Source organism: Lottia gigantea (assembly GCF_000327385.1).
Source record: "Lottia gigantea unplaced genomic scaffold LOTGIsca_111, whole genome shotgun sequence".
Lineage (NCBI taxonomy): Eukaryota > Metazoa > Mollusca > Gastropoda > Lottiidae > Lottia > Lottia gigantea.
Window position 1 is genome coordinate 775,279 of NW_008707025.1, and position 22,106 is coordinate 797,384.

The 22,106-nt window shown below is 30.4% G+C and overlaps 2 protein-coding genes across 2 annotated transcripts; one reads left to right on the top strand and one right to left on the bottom strand.

Annotated features, from left to right (window-relative positions):
* Window positions 1-8,009: 8,009 nt before the first annotated feature.
* LOTGIDRAFT_224211 (hypothetical protein) lies at window positions 8,010-16,194 on the top strand. Its single transcript, XM_009047413.1, has 14 exons — window positions 8,010-8,237; window positions 8,514-8,628; window positions 8,844-8,996; window positions 9,452-9,655; window positions 9,986-10,167; window positions 10,576-10,834; window positions 11,223-11,389; window positions 11,785-11,947; window positions 12,141-12,335; window positions 12,673-12,805; window positions 13,113-13,284; window positions 13,849-14,028; window positions 14,565-14,673; window positions 15,200-16,194. The coding sequence occupies exons 1-14, from the start codon at window positions 8,121-8,123 to the stop codon at window positions 15,436-15,438; spliced, it is 2,388 nt and encodes a 795-aa protein (XP_009045661.1). The 5' UTR covers window positions 8,010-8,120; the 3' UTR covers window positions 15,439-16,194.
* Window positions 16,195-17,763: 1,569 nt separating this feature from the next.
* Window positions 17,764-20,310, bottom strand: LOTGIDRAFT_171221 (hypothetical protein; the record flags this gene model as incomplete). Its single annotated transcript, XM_009047414.1, has 5 exons — window positions 17,764-17,987; window positions 18,644-18,765; window positions 19,173-19,348; window positions 19,550-19,815; window positions 20,214-20,310. 5 exons carry the CDS (start codon window positions 20,308-20,310, stop codon window positions 17,764-17,766), a joined length of 885 nt encoding a protein of 294 aa, XP_009045662.1.
* Window positions 20,311-22,106: the final 1,796 nt, after the last annotated feature.

Consider the following 22,106-nt stretch of genomic DNA (forward strand, 5'->3'; position numbering starts at 1 on the left):
CATCTTATCTAAATCTCACTACAAAAATAGTGTACAATATCATTTATTTCAATAGTCCTATAGATCATATTCCAAATTTTAAATCAACACAATATACTGTCCCTTCCCCATCCCCTAACAAAAAAAAATATTTAAAAAAAAACTAAAAAAAAAAAAAAAAAAAAATTGAAAAATATAAAATATAAAAAAATAACAAAAATGTTTTGATTTTTGATGTTTTTATTGCTATTTTCCAAGTCTTTTTGAAGTTTTGAACATTTTGCATTTAGTGTTTGAATATAGAAATTGGTTTTGATAAATTCTTAAAATCATATCTCCTCCAATTATACCTGTTTTATATATAATGTCTGTTATGTTGAGTAATGTAGTGAAGACAGTTGTTTCTTCCAATAGCATAAAAGGGTAATTTATACCAAAACAATTACTTTATATTTTACTTATATACATATATATATATCAGTCTACAATGCTAACTCTTATCTTATACCCTCTCATTCTTTACGTTAAAAGGATGCTATCTCTCTTGAAATCGACATAAAATTTAAGTCTCAAACTTGGTCAACGAGTGTATATATTCATCAGTTGGACTTACCAGGTATCATGATTAAAGAATAGAATCTCGACATAAGACGCTATATCCATTAAACTAAATAATTATTGAAAAATTACTTCGTTTAACGAATTTTTACTTAGATTTATGGATTTATTGGATTATAGAGGGAATCTGTTATATAGTTATGACACCAGGTAAGTCCATGATGAACAAAGCCTCATTTTGACCAAGTTTTAAAATTTCGATTTTTTTGTCATCCCTTAAGGTATACATTTAAATATGTAATTCTTTTTATTATATTTGTTGAATTGATAAGCTAAGACGATAGTTGACTTACTCTCAAAGTTACATGTTATTGTTAAGTGCCAAGTTCAGATTTAAAAGCATTATTTATTTGTGATACTGTTATGAGCATTATGGAGAATGATACAATATTGGTGTTTGAATTAATCCATTGTTGTTAGTTCAATATACTCTAAGATATCAAGAAACCTTTTGTGTAATGAAACATTTTTGGCTTCTATTTGAACCATTTTTGTTTAATTCCAGGTAATTTGAGAGAAAGATTTAGATATAACATTTGACTAAAATTGGAATTTGCACTGATTTTTCAGGAATTACAACAAAAAACTTGAGATCCTAGAGGCAATGAAATAATAATATAAGAAGTTACAGTTGTTTCTGATAAACATTGAGGCCTTTTAACAGTGATTTTCAAACAATTTTCTATAAATTTATATTCGGTGCTGGACCTATTTGATTCAAAACTTAAAGATGGTTACAGTAAGAACTTTAAAATTTGAGGAATCCTCTATATTCGGTGAAAATGTAAACATACTTTAGTTAAAATTAATGATATATTATTGCATGTAAACATGTAACTAATATGTAAACCAAGCTAACAGTAATAAGTAAAGAGAGGATATAAAGATAAGCTACCCATATTTGATTGTAATTTCTTGGGTGGCAAGAATAAACATTGTATCTTAAAATCTCAAAAGCACTGGCACTGACATCAGAATTGTTTTTACCTTGAGGATTGGAACCCATTCCGCCTGGTTTTGAAAACTTGATTTCTTGATGGGTATTCATTTAGAACCAAGAAAGTTTGTTTTTGGGATTTGTCATTCAGAAATTGCCATCAACTATGCCATATTATAAAAGTATTCCCCACTTTTATCATCTATATAAACGTATATATTCAAGACAGGGATTTAAATAATTTTACCAGGTACTCTTTAACTGTATTTTGTTTTCCTTCCTTATTTTTGTCAGCTTTTAGTTTATTTCTTCTATTATATTTAGTTTGTTTTTAATTGGCTTCAATTTGAGTGATGTGTTTTCATCATTTTTGATCAGCAAGCTACCCTCTGCTTAAACTATTAAGAGATTGGCTGTGAATGTATTGAAGTATGAAAGATTTGCTATGCATTCTGGCTTGTGTTTTTTAATCTAATAGATTGAAAAGAGTTTCATTTCATTCTTGGATAAATCCTGGATTCTTCAAGTTAGATTATTTGCTTGTAAAATTTTTCAGAAATGCTGTAGATATTTTAGATCATTGGTTTCGAATAAGCAGAGGTTAGCAAAGCTGAATGACATCAAGAGGGAAATAATAAACCCCTCTTTGCTTCCAGTATTTAGCCAAGTTGAATTATAGTTTATGATAAGTTTAATATGGCCTGGCCTCTTAGCCGATTTTCTTTTTTACTTGGTATTATTATGTATTATTTTTGAAACTACTTTACTCTTAAATAACACTTTTCATATACAAATTATATATCTATACATATATATTTAATTTGATGTTTTGCAATGTTTTTTTTTTTTCCATTATATATTATTTAGCTTATTTTTTATTTATAACCAAACCCTTATTTAGTTCTAATGTTTAATTCCCATGATTTTATACTATGTTTAGGTTACATTAGCTTTAATATTCTAAGGGGTGCAAAGTACAGTAATCTTAAGATTGGAAATCGCTGCTGTCTGTCTGCTCTTAGACAATGGAATAATGCCAAACTTTTAATACTCTTACCTCAGCCTCAGCACTAAACATTCCGAATTTTATAGTTTATCAGTTCTGTGTGGAATACTTTTGAAGACTTATTACTGAATTTTTTTTAGTGTATAGAAATTTTAAATGCATGTTTTGTTAAAGTTTAATCCCCTGTTTTTCACAAAATTTACGAGTGACTTTTGTCGTTAGTGTGGTGAGTGAAGCCAAGCAGCAATTAAATGGCAGTAGAATATGGTGTTTCAGAAAGAAGAACATGCCCTGCTTTACTAAAGACATAAATTCTGGGTTCATAGCAATGCTATTAACTGCTGTAAATTGCAGAAATAAGGCGAAGCAATGATATTGAGCACATCTGATATCAAAGCTTAAACAAGTCCAGTGATTTGTAGCAGAGCTCATGGAAGTAGAAATGATATAAAAAAACTTGTTTGTGTGATTATTATCAATTGAATTATCATAATTAATATGGATTGCTAGTTGATGTGCTTAATATCTTTGCCAGATTGTACAAATGATAGTTACTGTAGACAACCAAAGTAGTTCTTTATGCAGTCAAAAATCAAGACTTTTTATCAATGTTGAATATTTTGCACCCCTTTCTAAAAGCATTAATATTCCATATATCTGGTGTTTTTCTACAAACCAATCACAAATCAGTTTGTTATGCACAGAACTTCCACAGAAACTTGAGATTTTCGTTAAAAGTTAATTTTGACTTTTTATTTTTTTGAGATGTTGAGAATTTTTTCTTGTTGAATGTTAAAATACAGTTTGATAATATTAAGAATTTGTTATAAACTTTCAAAGCAAAGCATGTGCTTTCTATTTTTTATTTTTTTGCCATTCCTTAGTTTATATGTTGAATATTATTCAAATTACAATATTTGCATTGATTATACAATTTACATTGGGAAATTTTCATACATGTATATTATGTATGTGAATTTACCATAATATTCCACCCTTAAGATTGGCAATACGACCTATACTTATAACAGTTTACTATTGAAAAGAAACAAAAAGATAGTTTTGGTTTCTTTATAAAATATTTTGATGTAAGAATAGTCCATTTATTTTCCTTATTTTTTATCTTTATGTATGTAATATATTGTGATAATATTTTTATGCTCATAATATGCAACCTGATTTTACACATTTTTGCTTTTTCATATATATATTTTTTTTTTTTCGGATATTTTTGATTCAAATTTTGCATAAGAATAGAAACACATCCCTTAACTGAAGTTTAGAAGATAAAAGCCTTAATTCAAAATTTAGACATTTCCCTTTAATATCTGTAAGTGCTTACAAAGTATTCGTAGTGTCTTCCATTGTGTACAATATTGTACCCTATGATTTAAATCAAATTATAACCAAAAGAGCAAAATTATTATCTATGTTTGTATTTATTCATGGCCCATAGGCACAAATATTTGTTTATATTTGCTAATTAACAACGAAAATTAATTAATTTGCCTTAATACATAAGATAGAAGAACAACAGTGAACTGTTGAAGTATAACTTAATTTTAAGACTAATTCTATAGAATAATAACTCAATTGAAAGTAAAAACCTATTAAAATAAGAGAAATAGAAAAAACTGAGTTTATCTTTTTCAAATATCAAATTAAAGCAGTATTATTAAATTTATTTTTTGTCAATACACTTATTATTTTACATGTTTTTTGCTTTTATAACCTATATAGTGCTAGAATGATTTATATTTTACTATTTTATTTTATAAACAAACAAAAAATAACCGTCTCAGAAATAACTTGATTTAAGCCTTAGTTGAATTCCTTTTTGTTTTATTTCAAATATTGAAAAGAGTCCTGCAACTGAAGAAATCTAATAAATTTTAACCATTATGTGCCTGTTTTGTATAGGCATCTTAATATGGGATACTTTTTTGTTAAAACCTTTGAAATGTGATAGGGATAAGCCTATATTGAGCTTTTATGAAAAATAATTAGACTACTTCATCCATTTAAAGAGGTGATTCTCTTGTAAATGTCCAAAAATATGGTGCAAAAAAACTTGTTTGTAGAAAAGGAATTCAACAAGGCTCTTTTTTTCTTCCTGATCTCACTGTATATCAGAGTAATTCAACTGTGATACTTTTTTACATTTAAAAACTTATTTCAAAATTTCAAATTCCTCACCACTTGGGTAGTGGTTGTAATAGTACATACAATCTTGATGCAGATAGCTGTAACCTGGTCACTTGTTTTTATCCATGAAATGTTTAGTTAATTAATTTAGAAAGATATGCATCATTTGATGTTCAGAATATCAAAATAAATTTAAAATGTTCCGGGGATTTTCATACAACTTAAAAGATTTTGAAGAAATATAAAAATATTAAAGCTGAAATTTTTTTGGTCCATGAAGAGAAATTACAACAAAAATTAATTTGTACTTAATTATGACCCATTACTATATTTATCTTTAATTTGAAATAATCTACCTCCCATTATTTGATCTTACCAAAACAAAACTGATTTCAAATTTGTTTTCAAGATGTTCATTATTTTGAAATTGCAGCAAAGTCACAAACCAAAATTAATAGAAGCATTGGCTCAGTTGGACAAAGTTACATAGATCTATCACACTCTTCCCCAATTTACTATTTCAATATTTTAGTCGGTATTGCCAATCTTAAGGAGTTCTAGACGTTATACACAAGTATTCATATATATATAATATATACATATATTACTATTTTTGGACAAGTCCTGTTTGATTTCTATATATGTTTATGTGAAGGAAAATGTATGCAAGTGGAATAAAGGTGTTCTTTAAATATATGTGTTGATTATTGAATATTAAACTGAATAAGTGCCTCATTTGATAATGCCCAAAAATTCACCTTTTCATAGCCCTTTTAAACCCAAAATTCCACTTCTCACAGCTTTTAACAAAACATGCATTATTATGAGAATGTTACAGATCAAAAATTTTCAAGAACTGTCTTGATCTTCTTCAAATTCAATGGATATATTATTCGTCATCTTCACAATGTCAAGCTATTATGAGCTGTCTAATACCTTGACTGCAATAGCCACCTTTCCATTATCAATGAAGTTTATAGATGTAAAGATTTGATTGGATTGTATTCTGGGGAATGGAACCAATCAGAGCTCTCAATTACATGCACAGCAAAATTGGTGATATTTTTTTGTTTAAATTGCAATCAAAATGTTTGATTTACAAACTTCGTAATACAAGAAAGGTGGCTATTAGAGTAGGCCTAATAGCTTTACATTTTAAAGATGATTATTCGTCAACTCATTAGCTTTTGTTTATTTATTAGCTGCTGGAATTACACATATCAGTTAATTCATTGGAAGAGCCAGTGTTTGGTCAAAGCCTAAATAAAATCAGTGACATGATATAGAGTCTCAGAGCAAATTTATTTCTCAATATGCACTTGTAATGACCTCAATGGTAAAATCTGAAGCCTGGTGAAAATTTAAATCTTTTTAGAGAAGCTAAGAATTAGCAAGACAAGGGAATAATTGATAATGGTATAATTGTACTTTGGATACAAGTGAAGATACATGAACATATTTTCATACCCATCAGTTGGAATGATCAAGCTATAGTAATGTTAATATGCTCCGAGTGCCCTATTCTTTGATTATGAACGACCATATTATTTACAATTGCTTTACCAAATTGTGCTCATACAATTTTTTGTCCTAATGGTGCAAAAATGATTGTAAATAGATGGTTTGTGATTCTTAGTTGTATTCTTATAATTACAATAAATTATAGTATATTCCTTAACCACGTGATTCGGATGATTCATAACCTTTTATTTTGCTTCCGGGTCAAATCTATTTTTAGACATGTAAATAAGGAATGACGAAAAATCATCCGATTCAATCCAGTGTTATGATTGGTTGAAGTCTTGTGGTGTTACCTTCAGTCAGAACACTAAAGATGGCTGACCCTCTAAACTGGTCGCTCAATACCGCTAATTTACCCGACCTGGGGCCTGATTTATTGGCCACAACAGATATTGATCATGGTGGATTAAATGATGTAGATGGTGAGTTTTAATTTGGTTCATTTTTTGTAAATTGTACTACTACCACCGTAGTCAGTCGATAAACACAGAGGCAGAGGCCAGGGTAATCATGGTAATGCCTATGATATAAGACTATGGATTGCTTCTCAAATTGATCTTGTAGCATATAATGTATTTGAATGACCAAAGCATGCTTGTATTATTGTTTGTTTATGTTTAGGTCAGGACATGAAGGCTATTATTATCCTAATGATTGCCTAAACACCTTGGCTCAATAATGAGTTTCAGTAAATTCACAAATATTCAAAATAAAACTAGCAATTGCATATCACTGGTATCTATTTTGAAAAGTGGAAAATATTCTAATGAATTTTGGATTGATGGGAATTTTTATCAGCCTATTGGCAATCTTAAGTTGAGTTTGTTCCAGCTAAAATGTTTGTTTATTTTTTCAGATATTTTACAGTATATAAACAGTGATATCCATGGTGATTGTGATTTGTTTGATAGTCAACTTAGTCAAGTCAACCAAATAAAGCAAGAAAATGAAGTTTTCAGTTTCAGTACCACAACATCTTTACCACCTATCAGTCAGGGGGTGGACTTGGGCCTTGCATCACCTACCATTTCAACTGATAACCAAATCTTAAAACAAGATGTGAACTTTGGAATAAATAATTCCACTCCTGTGGTTAAACAAGAGCCTACAACAAACTATCCTGATAAAGTTTACAATGCTCTTGATGTGTTAGAAAATCTCAACTCAACTGCTTTACGCAGTATTTTAGAACTTAGTGAAAAGGGTGGGGCAGAAAATACTTTAAATACTTCAGCAGCTAAATTACAAGCAGTTGTTCAGCAAGCACAGCTTGTAACACAACAAAAACAACAGCGTCAACAACAAATTCAAGCACAACAACAAGCTGCTGCTTTACGACAGCATGCACAACTACAAAATTCTTATCAAACTACGAAAAGCCAACAACAACTTAAACTTATTTTACAACAGCCTTTAGCTTCTAATACTCGACCTTCAACAACTGCAAATGTTGTACAACAACAACAACAGCCATCAGTTAATCAAACTAGTAATGCTATAAGTGTACAACAACTTCAACAGGTGAGCTTAATTGACCTTTCTTTAATACCTCCATAATAGTTTGAAAATAGAATTGAAGAACTTGGCTTAAAAATTTAAGCTTCCTGGTACATGAATTTTCAAGCTCAAGATTTTTTTATATAAATATTCAATTCATCTTCATTCGATTTTTTTCAGCTCTTGTTACAGAATCCTGTTGGAATCAAAGTAGGCAATAACCATGACAATGTGGCATCAACAACATCAAATGTTGTCACCATCACCAATACACCAGCGACCATATCACCACCAACATTATCCTCACCATTACAAACTATAGTCACCAGTGGTGGTAATACCATATTAACTAGTATTCCGGTACAAGTAGTCGACAATGACAAGGTACCTATCAACAGACTCAATACAGTACCAAAAATGAAGGGTAAGGGAGAGAAGAGGACTGCCCATAATGCTATTGAGAAAAGATATCGACTTAGTATTAATGATAAAATTATTGAGCTGAAAGACCTAGTTGCTGGAAAAGAGGCTAAGGTGAGAGAATCTTTTTGTTGAGAATTTTGTTCTGAGATCATGGCTCAAAAGTTATGTGAACAAATGTAACATAAAAGATTGTTTATCAAGAACACCTAATAAGATAATGCTGATTCCATTTTATAACAAATATTTCACAATTGAAATAAAAATTTACACATATTTTCTGAGAGACCTTAGAAAAAAAAACCTGAATCTGAAAATGAAAAATCAATTTAGAATTACACAATTTTTTTTAAAAAAGTGGCTAATAGTCAATATCTTTTTTTTTTTCAGTTGAATAAATCTGCTATTTTAAGAAAAGCCATTGATTATGTTCGATATCTACAAAATGTTAATACCAGATTAAAACAAGAAAATATGACCTTGAAACTTGCAGCTAACAAACAGAGTAAGCAGAATTTTTGTGTCCTTTTTTGCTGAAATTGATCAAATGTCCTTATTATATAACTTCTTAGCTTTTTAATGATGATGCTTGAAAATCAAAACAGTTATTGCTGAGTCTTTTCCTTTTCAGTGTTGTAGTTTTAATGGTGCGAATTTCTTTTGATCAACAGTTTTTCCTCTGACATTTTGCTGATATATAATTAAAATTTTGTTCTTCAGATTTGGAAGAATTATTATCCAGTCCTCATGATCTAGTGGATCCTTCCATGCCACTTACACCACCTTCATCTGATCATAATTCACCTCTACATAGTTCACAAGGTTTTGACAGTGATTCATCACCTAATAGTCCTGGTTTTGATGATGGTCCAGGTAAATATTGTAATTTAGATTTTTATTGAAATTTTAATTCTTTGAAGGATACAAAAGATATGTTCTAGACTTGTACATGCTTCTTTGCAATGTCACTAAGGACAGATGTATCAGTTATGTTAAGCAGATGGTGGTATAGCTCAGTGCAAAGTCTGGTGACCTTCGATAGTCATCTTCCCTCAGAAATCTAGTCAACCAAGCTGTAAATAGGTCTTTACTATCTTGGAAAGATCAATGTCGAGAGGTTTGACCAAGGACCAGCTGGTTAAAGGATTGTCATGAACCTAAATTTTTATCCTTATAAAAAATGGTCAAGTCTCCAGTGCTCTGATTGTTCTACAGAATCCCAGTGTTTTAGATGCTTTTATAATGAATAATGCCATAAGTTTTGTCAAAATCCAGCAAGAATTGTGCTTTTGAGAATATCAAATACCAAATGTTATATTATTTTTTAGGATCCCCTATGGATAACAGTATGGATGACAGTTTTGATATGCATTCATCAGGCATGATGGATCGTTCTAGAATGGCTCTCTGTATGTTTATGTTTGCCATTCTAGCCTTCAATCCATTTAATTCCTTCTTTAAAAGTGGACCTGGATCCAGTTTTTCATCTGAATCGGGTCATGTTGGAAGAACTTTACAAAGTACAGATTCAGGTAGGCTTATTACATTTCAATCAGAATTACAGCTTCTTTTTTTTCTGATATTATTCTCCATTGTAATCTATCAAGTTTTCTACCATATTCCGGTTCTATTGCGGTATTATCAACTAATCATAGTGTGTCCTGAAAAAAACTACTGAATTCTGGTATATTAGTGCAAAGAGTCTGTCATTTTTGCTATTCCACAATTTGTCATCGTTATAAAGAAACGGATAATAGACAACAGGCTTTGATTGGTAAAATCTCGTAAATAGACTCCAATTGAAAACTTGTTTGATTAAAACATTACGATATCTGATACTAATTATTTTATGTAATCTATAGACAGTATAAGTTGGTATGACTGGATGATGCCTACATTATTTATGTGGCTAGTGAATGGTATTATAGTAGTTGGTGTACTAGCGAAGTTATTTGTATTCGGGGAACCAGTAACAACTAAAGAAAGTAGTGCTACTGTCTCATATTGGCGCCATCGCAAACAAGCTGATGTTGATATATCCAGGGTAAGTGTTTGTGGTAGTGAGGCATGATTTAGACGTTCAAGAATGTTTGCTTTGGTAAATATTCAGAGTAGCCAAATCTAACACACAAAGACCATGGAAAAGAGCTGCATTAAGAAATGGTTACAATTTGATAAGCCAAAGGATTTTGCCTCCAATTCATGGGTTGTGTAGTCATGTCAGCTATAGGTGCTACAGACTGTGCACAACATTTGCTTGATAGCTGGAAATGAGATCTAGAAGCTTAATGCTCCTGACCTAATGGAATGTATAACCCATTGTACTCTGTATAGCATTGTTCTTGAAAAATTTATATGGCATTGTTTATATTAACAGAAAAAGGCTAGTTGGAAGTAAAAAACCCATTTCATTTAAAACTAAATACTCATTTTGACCTCTTTTTCATTACAGGGAGACTACTCTGGTGCTAATAGCCAATTAAGACTATGTTTACTATCATTGGGTCGACCATTACCTACATCTAAATTAGATATAATCTCTAGTTTATTATGGCAGAGTTTTAGACAATTGTTACATAGATTCTACCTGGGTAAATGGCTATGTGGTAAAGCAGGAGGATTGATAAAAAGATCCAGTGCAGAAGACATTAAAACATCTGCTAAACATGCCGCTTGGTCTTACCATAAACTAAATCAGTTACATCTTAGTGGTGAGTAAATTTAATTTTACAATTATCCCTTTTCTAAACGAAGATACAGCAACTGTCTGGTCTGCATGGAAAGAAAATGGTGGAAGAAAAGACTGTCAAATTTTTAAGTTAGAGATTAACATCAGATCATTTCATCTTTCATAATTCCTGTTTGGCAAAACTAGAAATATCAAATTGTTTCAGTAAATTTAATTGTGTAATATTACTTGTCATTTTTCCTGGATTTCCAAATCTTGTAGTTCAAGGGAAAAAATTGAGCAGAGCTGCCTTCTCCCTCTCAAATGTTCAGTCATTAGGTGGAGGGGCACAGAAATGTCAAGGGTGGCAAACTGCATGTGGCGTTTAAGAATTAAAATAATCACTAATAAGTTAATTCATTTGTTACTAGGTCACTCTCAGCGTGGTGTCTGGTGGGGTTTAAACCTATCTATATCATCTGTAAATATGGCAGAAGCAGCTAAAGATAGTCTGTCAAGAATGGAATTAGCTGAGATATATTGTACCACAGCACTACAAGTTCGAAATGCCTTCACCAATAGAATTATGTTTATGGCTGTAAGTAACTTATTTTGTACCTTGATAATCTGTATATCTCATGTACCTCACTTTCTGAAATATGGCTATTGTACTTAAAAAAAAATATGGACATTGTATTTAAAAAAAAATATTTTAAAAAATATGGACATTGTATTTAAAAAAAAATATTTTAAAAAATATGGACATTGTATTTAAAAAAAATATTTTTGAAAATATGGACATTGTATTTAAAAAGAATATTTTAGAAATATGGACATTGTATTTAAAAAATATTTTTAAAATATGGTCATTGCCAATGTTAAAATTGCCATTGATCCTCTCATAACCCTTAAGTATTCTTTACAATTCTACCAAAACATAATCTAACCTGAATAGCACATGATATATTAAACATTTTCATTTTTTTTTTACAGAGATATTTTTTGAGTCGTGCTAGACATGTTTGTGCTGGACGCAATGATGAAATACCAGCAAGTATACAATGGTTATGTCAACCAGAAGGTCATAGATTCTTTATTGATTCAGACTGGTCTTTGAAGTCACAAGATACCATATTATCCAGTCACATTGAACAAAGTAAGCTTTTTTTGTGTGAATATAGTAAGATAGTTTTAATGTTTGGTTCACAAACAGAGTTCAAATTTTTGCTTCAAAGGAAATCAGTCACTGGTTGAAAATCTTTGAAATTCTGTTGCTCTAAGGTAGCATTGAACCCTCCTTCAACCTAATGAGAGGAGAGTTGCACAGAAATTTTCTTTGTTTATTTCAGTTGACCCTCTGATGCGTGTATGTCAAGCTTATAAAGAAGAATTATTTGAGAAAGCATTATATTCCTTGGTTTCACCTAAAGTACCTGGCCGACCTGGTCATTTATCAGACACCATGCAGTATGCTCAGTTATTAGAAGAATGTTCTATAGAACGTGGTAGTAAAGATACAATCAATGATATCAGCCAAGCAATTGGTAAGAAACTTTTTAGTTTAGATTTTAGTATATTCTTACAGCCCTCTGCAAATTAAAGGGTCCTTTCGTTTGAAAACTTGCTTTACCAGTTAATAGGGCTCAAACTTAGCTTCAGAATTGAAAATAGACATCACTTCAAGAGTGTCTTTGTTGTTCTATACAGTCATTCCTGATGTTATGGCATTTTTGATGATACTCCTCTCATGATGTCAAGCAATGATGTCAAGGTATAAGACAGAGTTTGTAATAGTTTGACATTGTGATTGTGCTGATACTTGTTAATTTTCTGATTTGGTTGGATTAGATGTGTTTTTCAAACCTATTTGTTTGATTACAGCATTTGATGAAACAGCAAAATGGTGGTCTGGTATTGTCTGTGTAGCCTATTATTGGCTGATGGGTGATGATGAAAATGCATCCAGATATTACTCTGTATTGGATGTGTTTCCAAAGCGTCTGCAAAATCTAGAGTAAGTATAAAGCATAATTTCATGATTTCTTCAGTCTTTATTACGATTAAAATCTTTTTGTGCCTTTGGTATTTCTCAATGTAAAACAAATTCTTATTAAAGAGTTTTTGAAACAGGACCAAGTTTCTGGTAAACGTGACATCATTCATCTGATTGGACAGTCTCAAATATTTATTTGAATTAAGTTATGTCTACTAATCTGATTCTTTATTTTTATCTGGATTTATCCAATTTTTAAAAATTTCAAAATAACAAAAGGTTATTTAATTTGTTTTTACTGGAGTTATATTTCTTTTTTATCCACTAGTGATCCACTACCTAAAGCTGTATTATTTGCGTATAAAGCTAGGAAATCACTAATATTGCAACCAGATACAGTGAATGGTAAATCTTGTATTAGACAATGTGATAGAGCTGGTAGATTACTCAGAGAAAGTTTAAAATTAACTTACGTATCGGAAAATACTCATATAATTAAGGTGGGTACATGTTTGGGCTTAAATAGTTGAATTCTGAAAGAATAGCTTTTAAATGATTTGTGTATTTATTGTATGTGCACTTTGAGATCTTCTTTTCTCTTTGCAAATTTCCCTCATGCACACTGCAAGGTGTTGCCCATCTTCTTTCTTCACTCCATTTGGATCAGAACAGTCGCATGTAAACTTCATTTATTCTATAATAAAAAATAAAAAAAACAATACTTTGCATGTTAGTTTTACCTAATGATTGCTTAAAATAATCCAACAAAAATGAAACGAGACCGAACTAAGCAGTTGTGATGGTGCATTGTAGTTGCATTGCATTTGTTATAAATTATGCAATGCATCTGCAGTGCAAACATTACGATTGAAACTATCACCTATACAGTCATTATCTCATTTGATAACAAAAATATTACTCTTCTAGAGAGGTCCTTGAAATATTTTCAATCTCCAAAATTTCTGATGTCCAGAGATAAAATATTCTCACTATCTGAGGATGTTTATATATCAGTTTTAATATTTATAATGCTTTATACATTAAGTATATATTTTATTTTGTAGGGTTTACAGTTGTTATTATGTGATTGGTTATTGACAACAAGAACTGAAATTTGGGAATTAAATCATTTAAATCATGAAGATACATCTTGTACAGCCACACAAACAGAATTAATAGCTTTTCAACAAGATCTAGCTAGCTTACGAAAGTTAGCACAAACTATGAAAACAGCTTTATCTAAGGTTAGTGGATAATCATATTGATTTATAGAAGGGTTTGGTGATTTACCGGTAACAATAAATGCTGGTATAGGAACTTACATTGATAGTAATATTGGTTCAAAAATGGTTATTTTCTTGATAAATCATCAAGTTTTGTCAGGTAAGATCATCTCCAGAATTTGAACAACAATCTTAATATAGGAAACATATATGATTTTTAATTACACTTAAATTTTGGGGATTTTTTGTTACAAAACTATCATAAGAAATATGATATCCAGCCCTAACTCTATCCTTTGATAGAACAAGTGGATTTTCTTTTCATTAATGACCCCCTTGTGTGATATCACCTGCAGTCTTGTTGGTGCATTTTGCAATTATATTTAGGTGAATTTGAATACACTAGGGTCCAGGCAGCACTGATAGTCTTAGATTGAAAAGTAAATTCAATTGTTTTCAATATTCATGTTTGACACAATGTGACTGTGTACCAACAAGACCTCTATTATTGAAAATGCTAAAAAATTATTTCTAAACTATATGATTATATATTGTAGGTGTTTTTACATGAAGCTACAGGTAGAATGATGGCTGGTGCTAGTCCAGCTAGAACACAACAGCTGTTAGATTGTAGTATTAGACGTAGAGTTAAAGTTGATTTAGATGGTATGTATCATTGTACATAACACACTAATTTCTTGCTTTGATTTTGGCATTTGAAAAAATCGGCGCTCATAAAACAAATAAGAATATTAGCAAATTGATGTAGATAACCTGGCTTTGATCTCTAATTTACATGATGGCATATTTTCATGTGTCTGAAACGGTGCACAAAATTTTAATTTAAACACATATTTGACACAAAAAAACAATTATGGATCATAACCCAACATTGTTAACAGCCTTCTAGCCCTGCCTAGCAGAGAATAAATCTTTCGGAGGTTAAAACAATGTTACCTCTTAGAATGATCATTATATTTAAATTCTTAAACTTGGTCAATAATGTATATCAGAAGGTTTCATAACTGTACACCAAAATGCATCTATAATCTGATAAATCCATAAAATTAATGGATCCAAAAACATTAATTCATTGTAACCTGAGGAAAATATCAGATTTTTATGAATCAATCAGATTATAAGTGGGGTTGTATCTTATACAGCATTTCATTTTAATCTTTTTGTCCTCTAGAATCTTCATCAGATGATAGTGATGTACCAGAAAGGGAACAAGCTACAGCTTTATTAATGGCTGGACGACATCTACCAGAAGAATTAGTATCCAGTATGTCTGATAGAGTTAGTTTAATAAATGAAGCCCAGAGAATGTATGAAGTCTTGGGTGATAAGAAATCAGTTCAAACTTGTAGGAAAACATTAATAGATATGAAAGAAAGTGTACAAAATATAAATGAAATTCCAGTTATTTAATCATTTTTGTGTTTTAAGATGAAGTTTGTGTTCAATTAAATTATTATTATATTTCATTTTGTGTTTTCATTGTTTTTATTTTACTGAATGATTAATTTATTTTGGTTGTGTATAGGATCTTTTCCATTTGCTTTGTTTCATAACAATTTTGTTTAAAAAAAAAAAAATAAAAAAAAAAATGTGGCTGTAACTTAATTCCAAATCTCATGTTTACTTCCACATGAATTTTGGACGAGAATTAAGAATCAAGTCTATAACATGTCTAAAAAATGTAGAAGAGCATGTGTTAAAAAAAAATCCACAGGCCCCCCACTATCTATTTGAGCCACTAGATCATGCCTTGAATAGACTTAATTACCATACATGTGTGCCTTTTGGCCTGATTTTAAATTATATTTATACATGGATTTAGAAAATTCATCTTTTTCGAGGTACATCTTTAGAAATGAAAATATTTAAAATAAAACAAGACTTTATTTTATTTACGTTTGTTAAAACTAAACCTGTTGAATTACATGATGTAAATGATATCAATTTTGTTTGCTTTTTTTGTTAACATTTCCCTGTTTATAGATTATTTTGTATATTAATTTATTTGTATAATACAGATTATACTCTGAGTAAATGTATGTACATATTTGGAAAGATTGTGTAATTTTTGTATCTTTTTTGCCTTCATATTGTGAATTATCCTATAGATATTAAACATTTTTCATTGAAATTTACTTATCTGAATAAATGAAAAGTGATGTTGTTAAAGTTGTAGAGTCAAAGTTTAAAGGGACAGCTTCGCCATTTTCGGGGGTTGATTTGGGTGTTAAATACTAGAAATGTACAAAAATCGCACAATTCCTTTCAAAATACCCGATTTGACTTATATCTCTATATATAGCTTAAGGAAAGACAGTCATCTTTACTTTCAAACTCGGATAATTCTTGACACACATGGATTTGAAGACTCAAATTTCAACTGTGAGCTGTAAAAACTATTATTGATAAGCTAAGCTTCCGTTGCTGAGACTAAGGTAGATTGGATGGCGAACTAAACTCCTTTGTGCTAGGACGAGACAATTTTCTATGTTCATGGCATGCACACCCAACAGATAAAGGGATTAGGGAGGTGAAAAGAAACCAGTTAATATTGTAAAGCATCTAGTCACTATTCAACAGAAGGCACTGTCATAGGGTTTTTCAATAGGGAAAGTAATATTGATCACTGTATAATATACGTTTGTAATTTTTGTTTCAAACATTAGTTTTGTGAAGCTTAAATTCTGGAAGAAATGGATTTACCGAAAAAGTTCAATAATACCAGATTGTGAACTGCACTTAAAAGGAATTGTGAAGAGGTTTCCTAAAATTGGTATGTGTATCGGGGACACAATTACATCAATTTACACCCGGACAACGTTCAATCAAACGTCTGTGGTTCCTGCAATTCCACTAAAACTATAAGTGCTTGATGACGTCACTAATCGCGAAGGGCCTTATGTGATGAAGCATATCTTAACAATATCTTGAAGACCTCTGTATAATCCCTTTAATGGAAGAAGAACAAACATTTCATATAATAAACTGTTCTAGACAGGCACAATAATCACTAAACAAAAATATTTATTAAACACAAAAAAATCACTTCCGACTTTTACATGAAATCAAGGACAACAGAATATAATTACTGAGAAAAATATATATCATTCAAAAATAACAATATTTTTTTTTAAAAAAGTACAAAATATCATTTTAGGTGAAAAATCACTTTGACCTTACCTTACAAACTTTGACATATTATAATGGATGGCTCGTCGGAAGGGATAGGCTCAAAGATAACCATGCAATTTTGGTGTAAGAAAGCTCACCCTTCGTGGGTAACCTCTCACTCGGTGATTTTTTGTATTTCTAAAAAAATAATATTCAATTTGCCTTTTGATAGACTTGGACAATATACAAGCGTACTAAACTATTCACAGACTAATTTCAATCTATCACGAAAATGGTATATTTCTCTCAAATCCTCCCCTAGGCGGTTGATAGCTATTTCACAGCCTGCAGATCGGATCAGAGTTTCTCGGACTATTTTGGTTAAAGAGGTTTTGCTAAATTTATTTTGTGTATAATTTGTAACATTTCAATTTTCAGTCAGATATCTGTGGTTACTCGAAAATATATATGATTATGAATTATTAGCAGATTAGAGGAAAGTGACTAGTAATTTGAGCCCAACTGCAAGACCAACAGAAGTCTATCTGGAGATTGTAATGGTGCAAATTGATGCTTGTAGTGTCTCCGATACTCATAAATTTAAGAAACCCCTTTACAACCCCTTTAACTAAACATCACGTATTCCATTTTATCCGAAACCTTCTTGCAACCGGTAACTGTAAAAATCTTTTCATCTTGTGGATAAAAGACAATTTCATCCATCACTTCTTGAACGATACTTTCTGAAATAAAATATTCTCGAGCCTCCATCGCGTCTTGAATGCATCTTTTTACGTGTCTTTTTTCTAATGGTAAAAATGGTATTATAATTTGAAAGCGAGATATATCTGGAAAAAAGAAAATGTCATGTTAGTTGTGGTCTTATGTTATGTTTCTAACAATGAGTTTACTTATAATATAAATGTGACCGTATATTATATGCAGGCGCAGTTGTATCTGAATAAGTATATGAAATACACGAACCCTTTGTATATTTGATAGATTAAAAAAAAAGATGGGGGATAACCTTAAATGTGCCAAAATTTTTAGATTTTCTCCCCAAACTATTTGGTACATATCATTATTTAAAGTGGTATCATCGAGAGAACAGTGCATTTTAATACAATTAAAGGAGCACATTCACTATCCGTTGGACCAATTATACATTAGTTTCAGAAACAGGATTTTTTTTAGCTTACATTATTAGTGATAGTGTTCACAGCTCATTGTCGAAATTTGAGCCTTCAAATCCATGTGTATCCATAATTATTGACGTTTGAAAGTTAAAAATTCGACTCGAATTTTAGTGAGACTATGCCCTATTTTATAGAAAACACATGACGTATAGGAATAGACAGTGAAATTTATAGTTCGAAGTATATTTGAAGGGATTGTGCGATATTCGTGCGTTTTAGTACTTCTTCAGACTATTCAAGCTCAATAAAGACCCAAATCAATCCCCGAAAATGCCGACTGTTCCCCTTTAAATATACATATGATTTACCTTCGTTACCAATTTGGTTTAGAATGATATTCTGCATGTCTTTCAGTTTGATGGATTCTCTGGAAACATTACTCTTCAATTGTTTATAGGTAAAATCCGTTATTTGTCTACCTGCGGAATTGCTGTAATTTAAACAAAGAATTGAAATCAAGTAACTATAGGACTTAATTGTCGTCTTTTCCAAGGAATTTCATAAATGACCTTGAAGTGACAGATTCACTGCTCTTTTGACCAATCGTACCCTATAGTCTCAGAGAGTGGAATTCTTGAGATAATCTAATCATAAATATTGTTCACAGTTCAACTTCTGAGCCTTCAAATCTACGTGTTTCAAGAATTATCTGCGTTTGAATGTTAAAATGACGACTCGCCTTTACTTGACATATACAGAAATAGAGAGAGAATTTCTATTTTGAGGTATAATTTAAGTGATTATAACCCAAATCAATCCCCTGAAATGGCAAACTAAGACCTTGAGAAACATACCTCTATTTGTTGTTAATGAAGACAAAATAGGTAATAACTTTACCTTAGAAACAGAAACGTAGCTTTTCTATAATCTATACCACCTATCTGTTGATAAAAATCTAAATATGGTTTAATGGTGTCCAATAATCCAGCTGGCATTTTATCCATTTCATCAAAAATAAACAATGATCTACTACATACTGATATATTAGTCTCTATCCAATTGTGGATCTGATCCTATAAAATAAATAAGGGATTAACAGTCGATTTAAGCACTATATGATGAAAACAAGTACGAACTGTCCAAATAGCAAAACGAAACTCGAAATCCAACATAAAAGTTTGGCAATACATTGGTGTCAAGGTTTATTTAAATGCACGGTAAATTTCGGTTTTATATCGTTGAAAGTAAATTTAAGAGATTGAAAATCAACTGACCCGATACACGTCAATCATATCTTTCCTGCGAAACTCTTTAGAAGCTGATATCAAATGAACAAATGGGCTGGTCATTCCACCTTTAAATAAATGGTCGGCGATAATTTTAGCAGTATAACTTTTACCAGTGCCAATTCCACCATGAAAGGACAGAGTCAAAGCTTTTGGTGGATGTTTATTTTCAAAGTGAGCTCTAACATGATTGACTACTGCTCTCAGAACTAAATGTTGGCCATACAGTTTATCTTGTAACACTGTTTGTAAGCCTGCAAAAAAAAAGACTTACTTTTAACATTGTTAAAGAATACAGGGTTTATAATATAAATCATAGAATATGTAGAGTATTCCTTCGAGGTGTTCTCATTTTCCCGGCATTAAATTTTTCTAATCCTGATTAGTTGGGTTATACGGATTAGTCGGATTAGGCCAAATAAAATTCTACTAATGAGGTGATATTTTATTTATTTTCATTTATTAATTTTAAATCATTTACACATCATTACAAGCCAACAAGATGGGAGACAGCATCTGCATACTCCATGCTCCAATTGGTGATACTGTCTCTTTTTGGGGCATTTCTTACCACCAGACTGATGGTCACTTGTGTCATTGCTTGTTCAGATTTTATCAGGGTGCCACCCCTGAACATGATTCGTGGACCTACAGTGTGAAAATGGTTCCAAATAATTATGTATGTCTTCTCTTTCAAACCACTGTTCGGTTAAATAGTCAGCAAACCTTGCAATTGAGGGATCGTCCATGTTATTAGAATCAGGGGTTTCTTTATGATTGACTCGAAATTCAGTTTTGATCAAAGGTTTCTTTTGACACTATATTCAGTTATAATCAAGGGTTTCTTTAAACTTCACGCAGAATCTAATTATTATCAGGGATTTCTTTGTAATTGATATGGATCTAGTTATATATAATCAGTGTTTTTTTTTATAGTTGACACAAAATCCAGTTATGTTCAGAGGTTTCTTTAAAATTTACATGAAATCTAGTTATAATCAAAGGTTTCTTTATAATTGATATGGAATCTAGTTATAATCAGCGGTTTCTTTATAACAGATACGAATTCCAGTTATATTCAGATGTTTCTTCATAATTGACACAAAATCTAGTTATATTCAGAGGTTTCTTTAAAATTTACATGAAATTTAGTTATAAATTAAGGTTTCTTTATAATTGATATGAAATCTAGTTATAATCAAAGGTTTTTATAATTGACATGGAATCTAGTTGTAATCAGAGGTTTCTTTATAATTGATATGGAATCTAGTTATATTCAGAGGTTTCTTTAAAATTGATATGGAATCTAGTTATAATCAGATGTTTCTTTATAATTGACATGGAATCTAGTTATAATTAGAGGTTTCTTTATAATTGATATGGAATCTAGTTATAATCAGATGTTTCTTTATAATTGACATGGAAGCTAGTTATAATCAGAGGTTTCTTTATAATTGATATGGAATCTAGTTATAATCAGAGGTTTCTTTATAATTGAAATGGAATCTAGTTATAATCAAAGGTTTCTTTTTAATTGACATGAAATGTAGTTATAATCAGAGGTTTCTTTATAATTGACATGGAATCTAGTTATAATCAGAGGTTTCTTTATAATTGATATGGAATCTAGTTATAATCAGGTGTTTCTTTATAATTGACACAAAAATCCAGTTATATTTAGAGGTTTCTTTAAAATTGACATGAAACCTAGTTATAATCAAAGGTTACTTTATAATTGACATGTAATCTAGTTATAATCAGAGGTTTCTTTATAACTGACACGAATTCAAGTTATATTCAGATGTTTCTTTATAATTCACACAAAATCCGGTTATATTCAGTGGTTTCTTTAAAATTTACATGAAATCTAGTTATAATCAAAGGTTTTTTTTATAATTGACATGAAATCTAGTTATAATTAGAGGTTTCTTTATAACTGACACGAATTCCAGTTATATTCAGATGTTTCTTTATAATTCACACAAAATTCAGATATTTAGAGGTTTCTTTAAAATTTACATGAAATCTAGTTATAATCAAAGGTTTCTTCATAATTGACATGAAATCTAGTTATAATCAGAAGTTTCTTTATAACTGACACGAATTCCAGTTATATTCAGATGTTTCTTTATAATTTACATGAAATCTAGGTATAATCAGAGATTTTTTCTAATTTACATGAAATCTAGGTAAAAGCAGAAGTTTTTATTTTCTAATTGACACGGAATCTGGGTATAATCAGAGGTTTCTTTATAATTGACATGAGATCTATGTATAATCAAAGTTTATTCACGATTGACATGAAATCTAGGTTTAATCGGAGGTTCCTTTATGATTGACATGTAATCAAATTATATTCAGATGTTTCTTTATAATTGACATGAAATCTAGGTATAATCGGAGGTTTCTTTATGATTGAAATGAAATCTAATTATTATAAGAGGTCTCTTTATGATTGACATGAAATCTAGGTATAATCAAATTTTCTTTTATTATTGACATGGAATCTAGTTATAATCAAAGGTTCATTTATAATTGACATAGA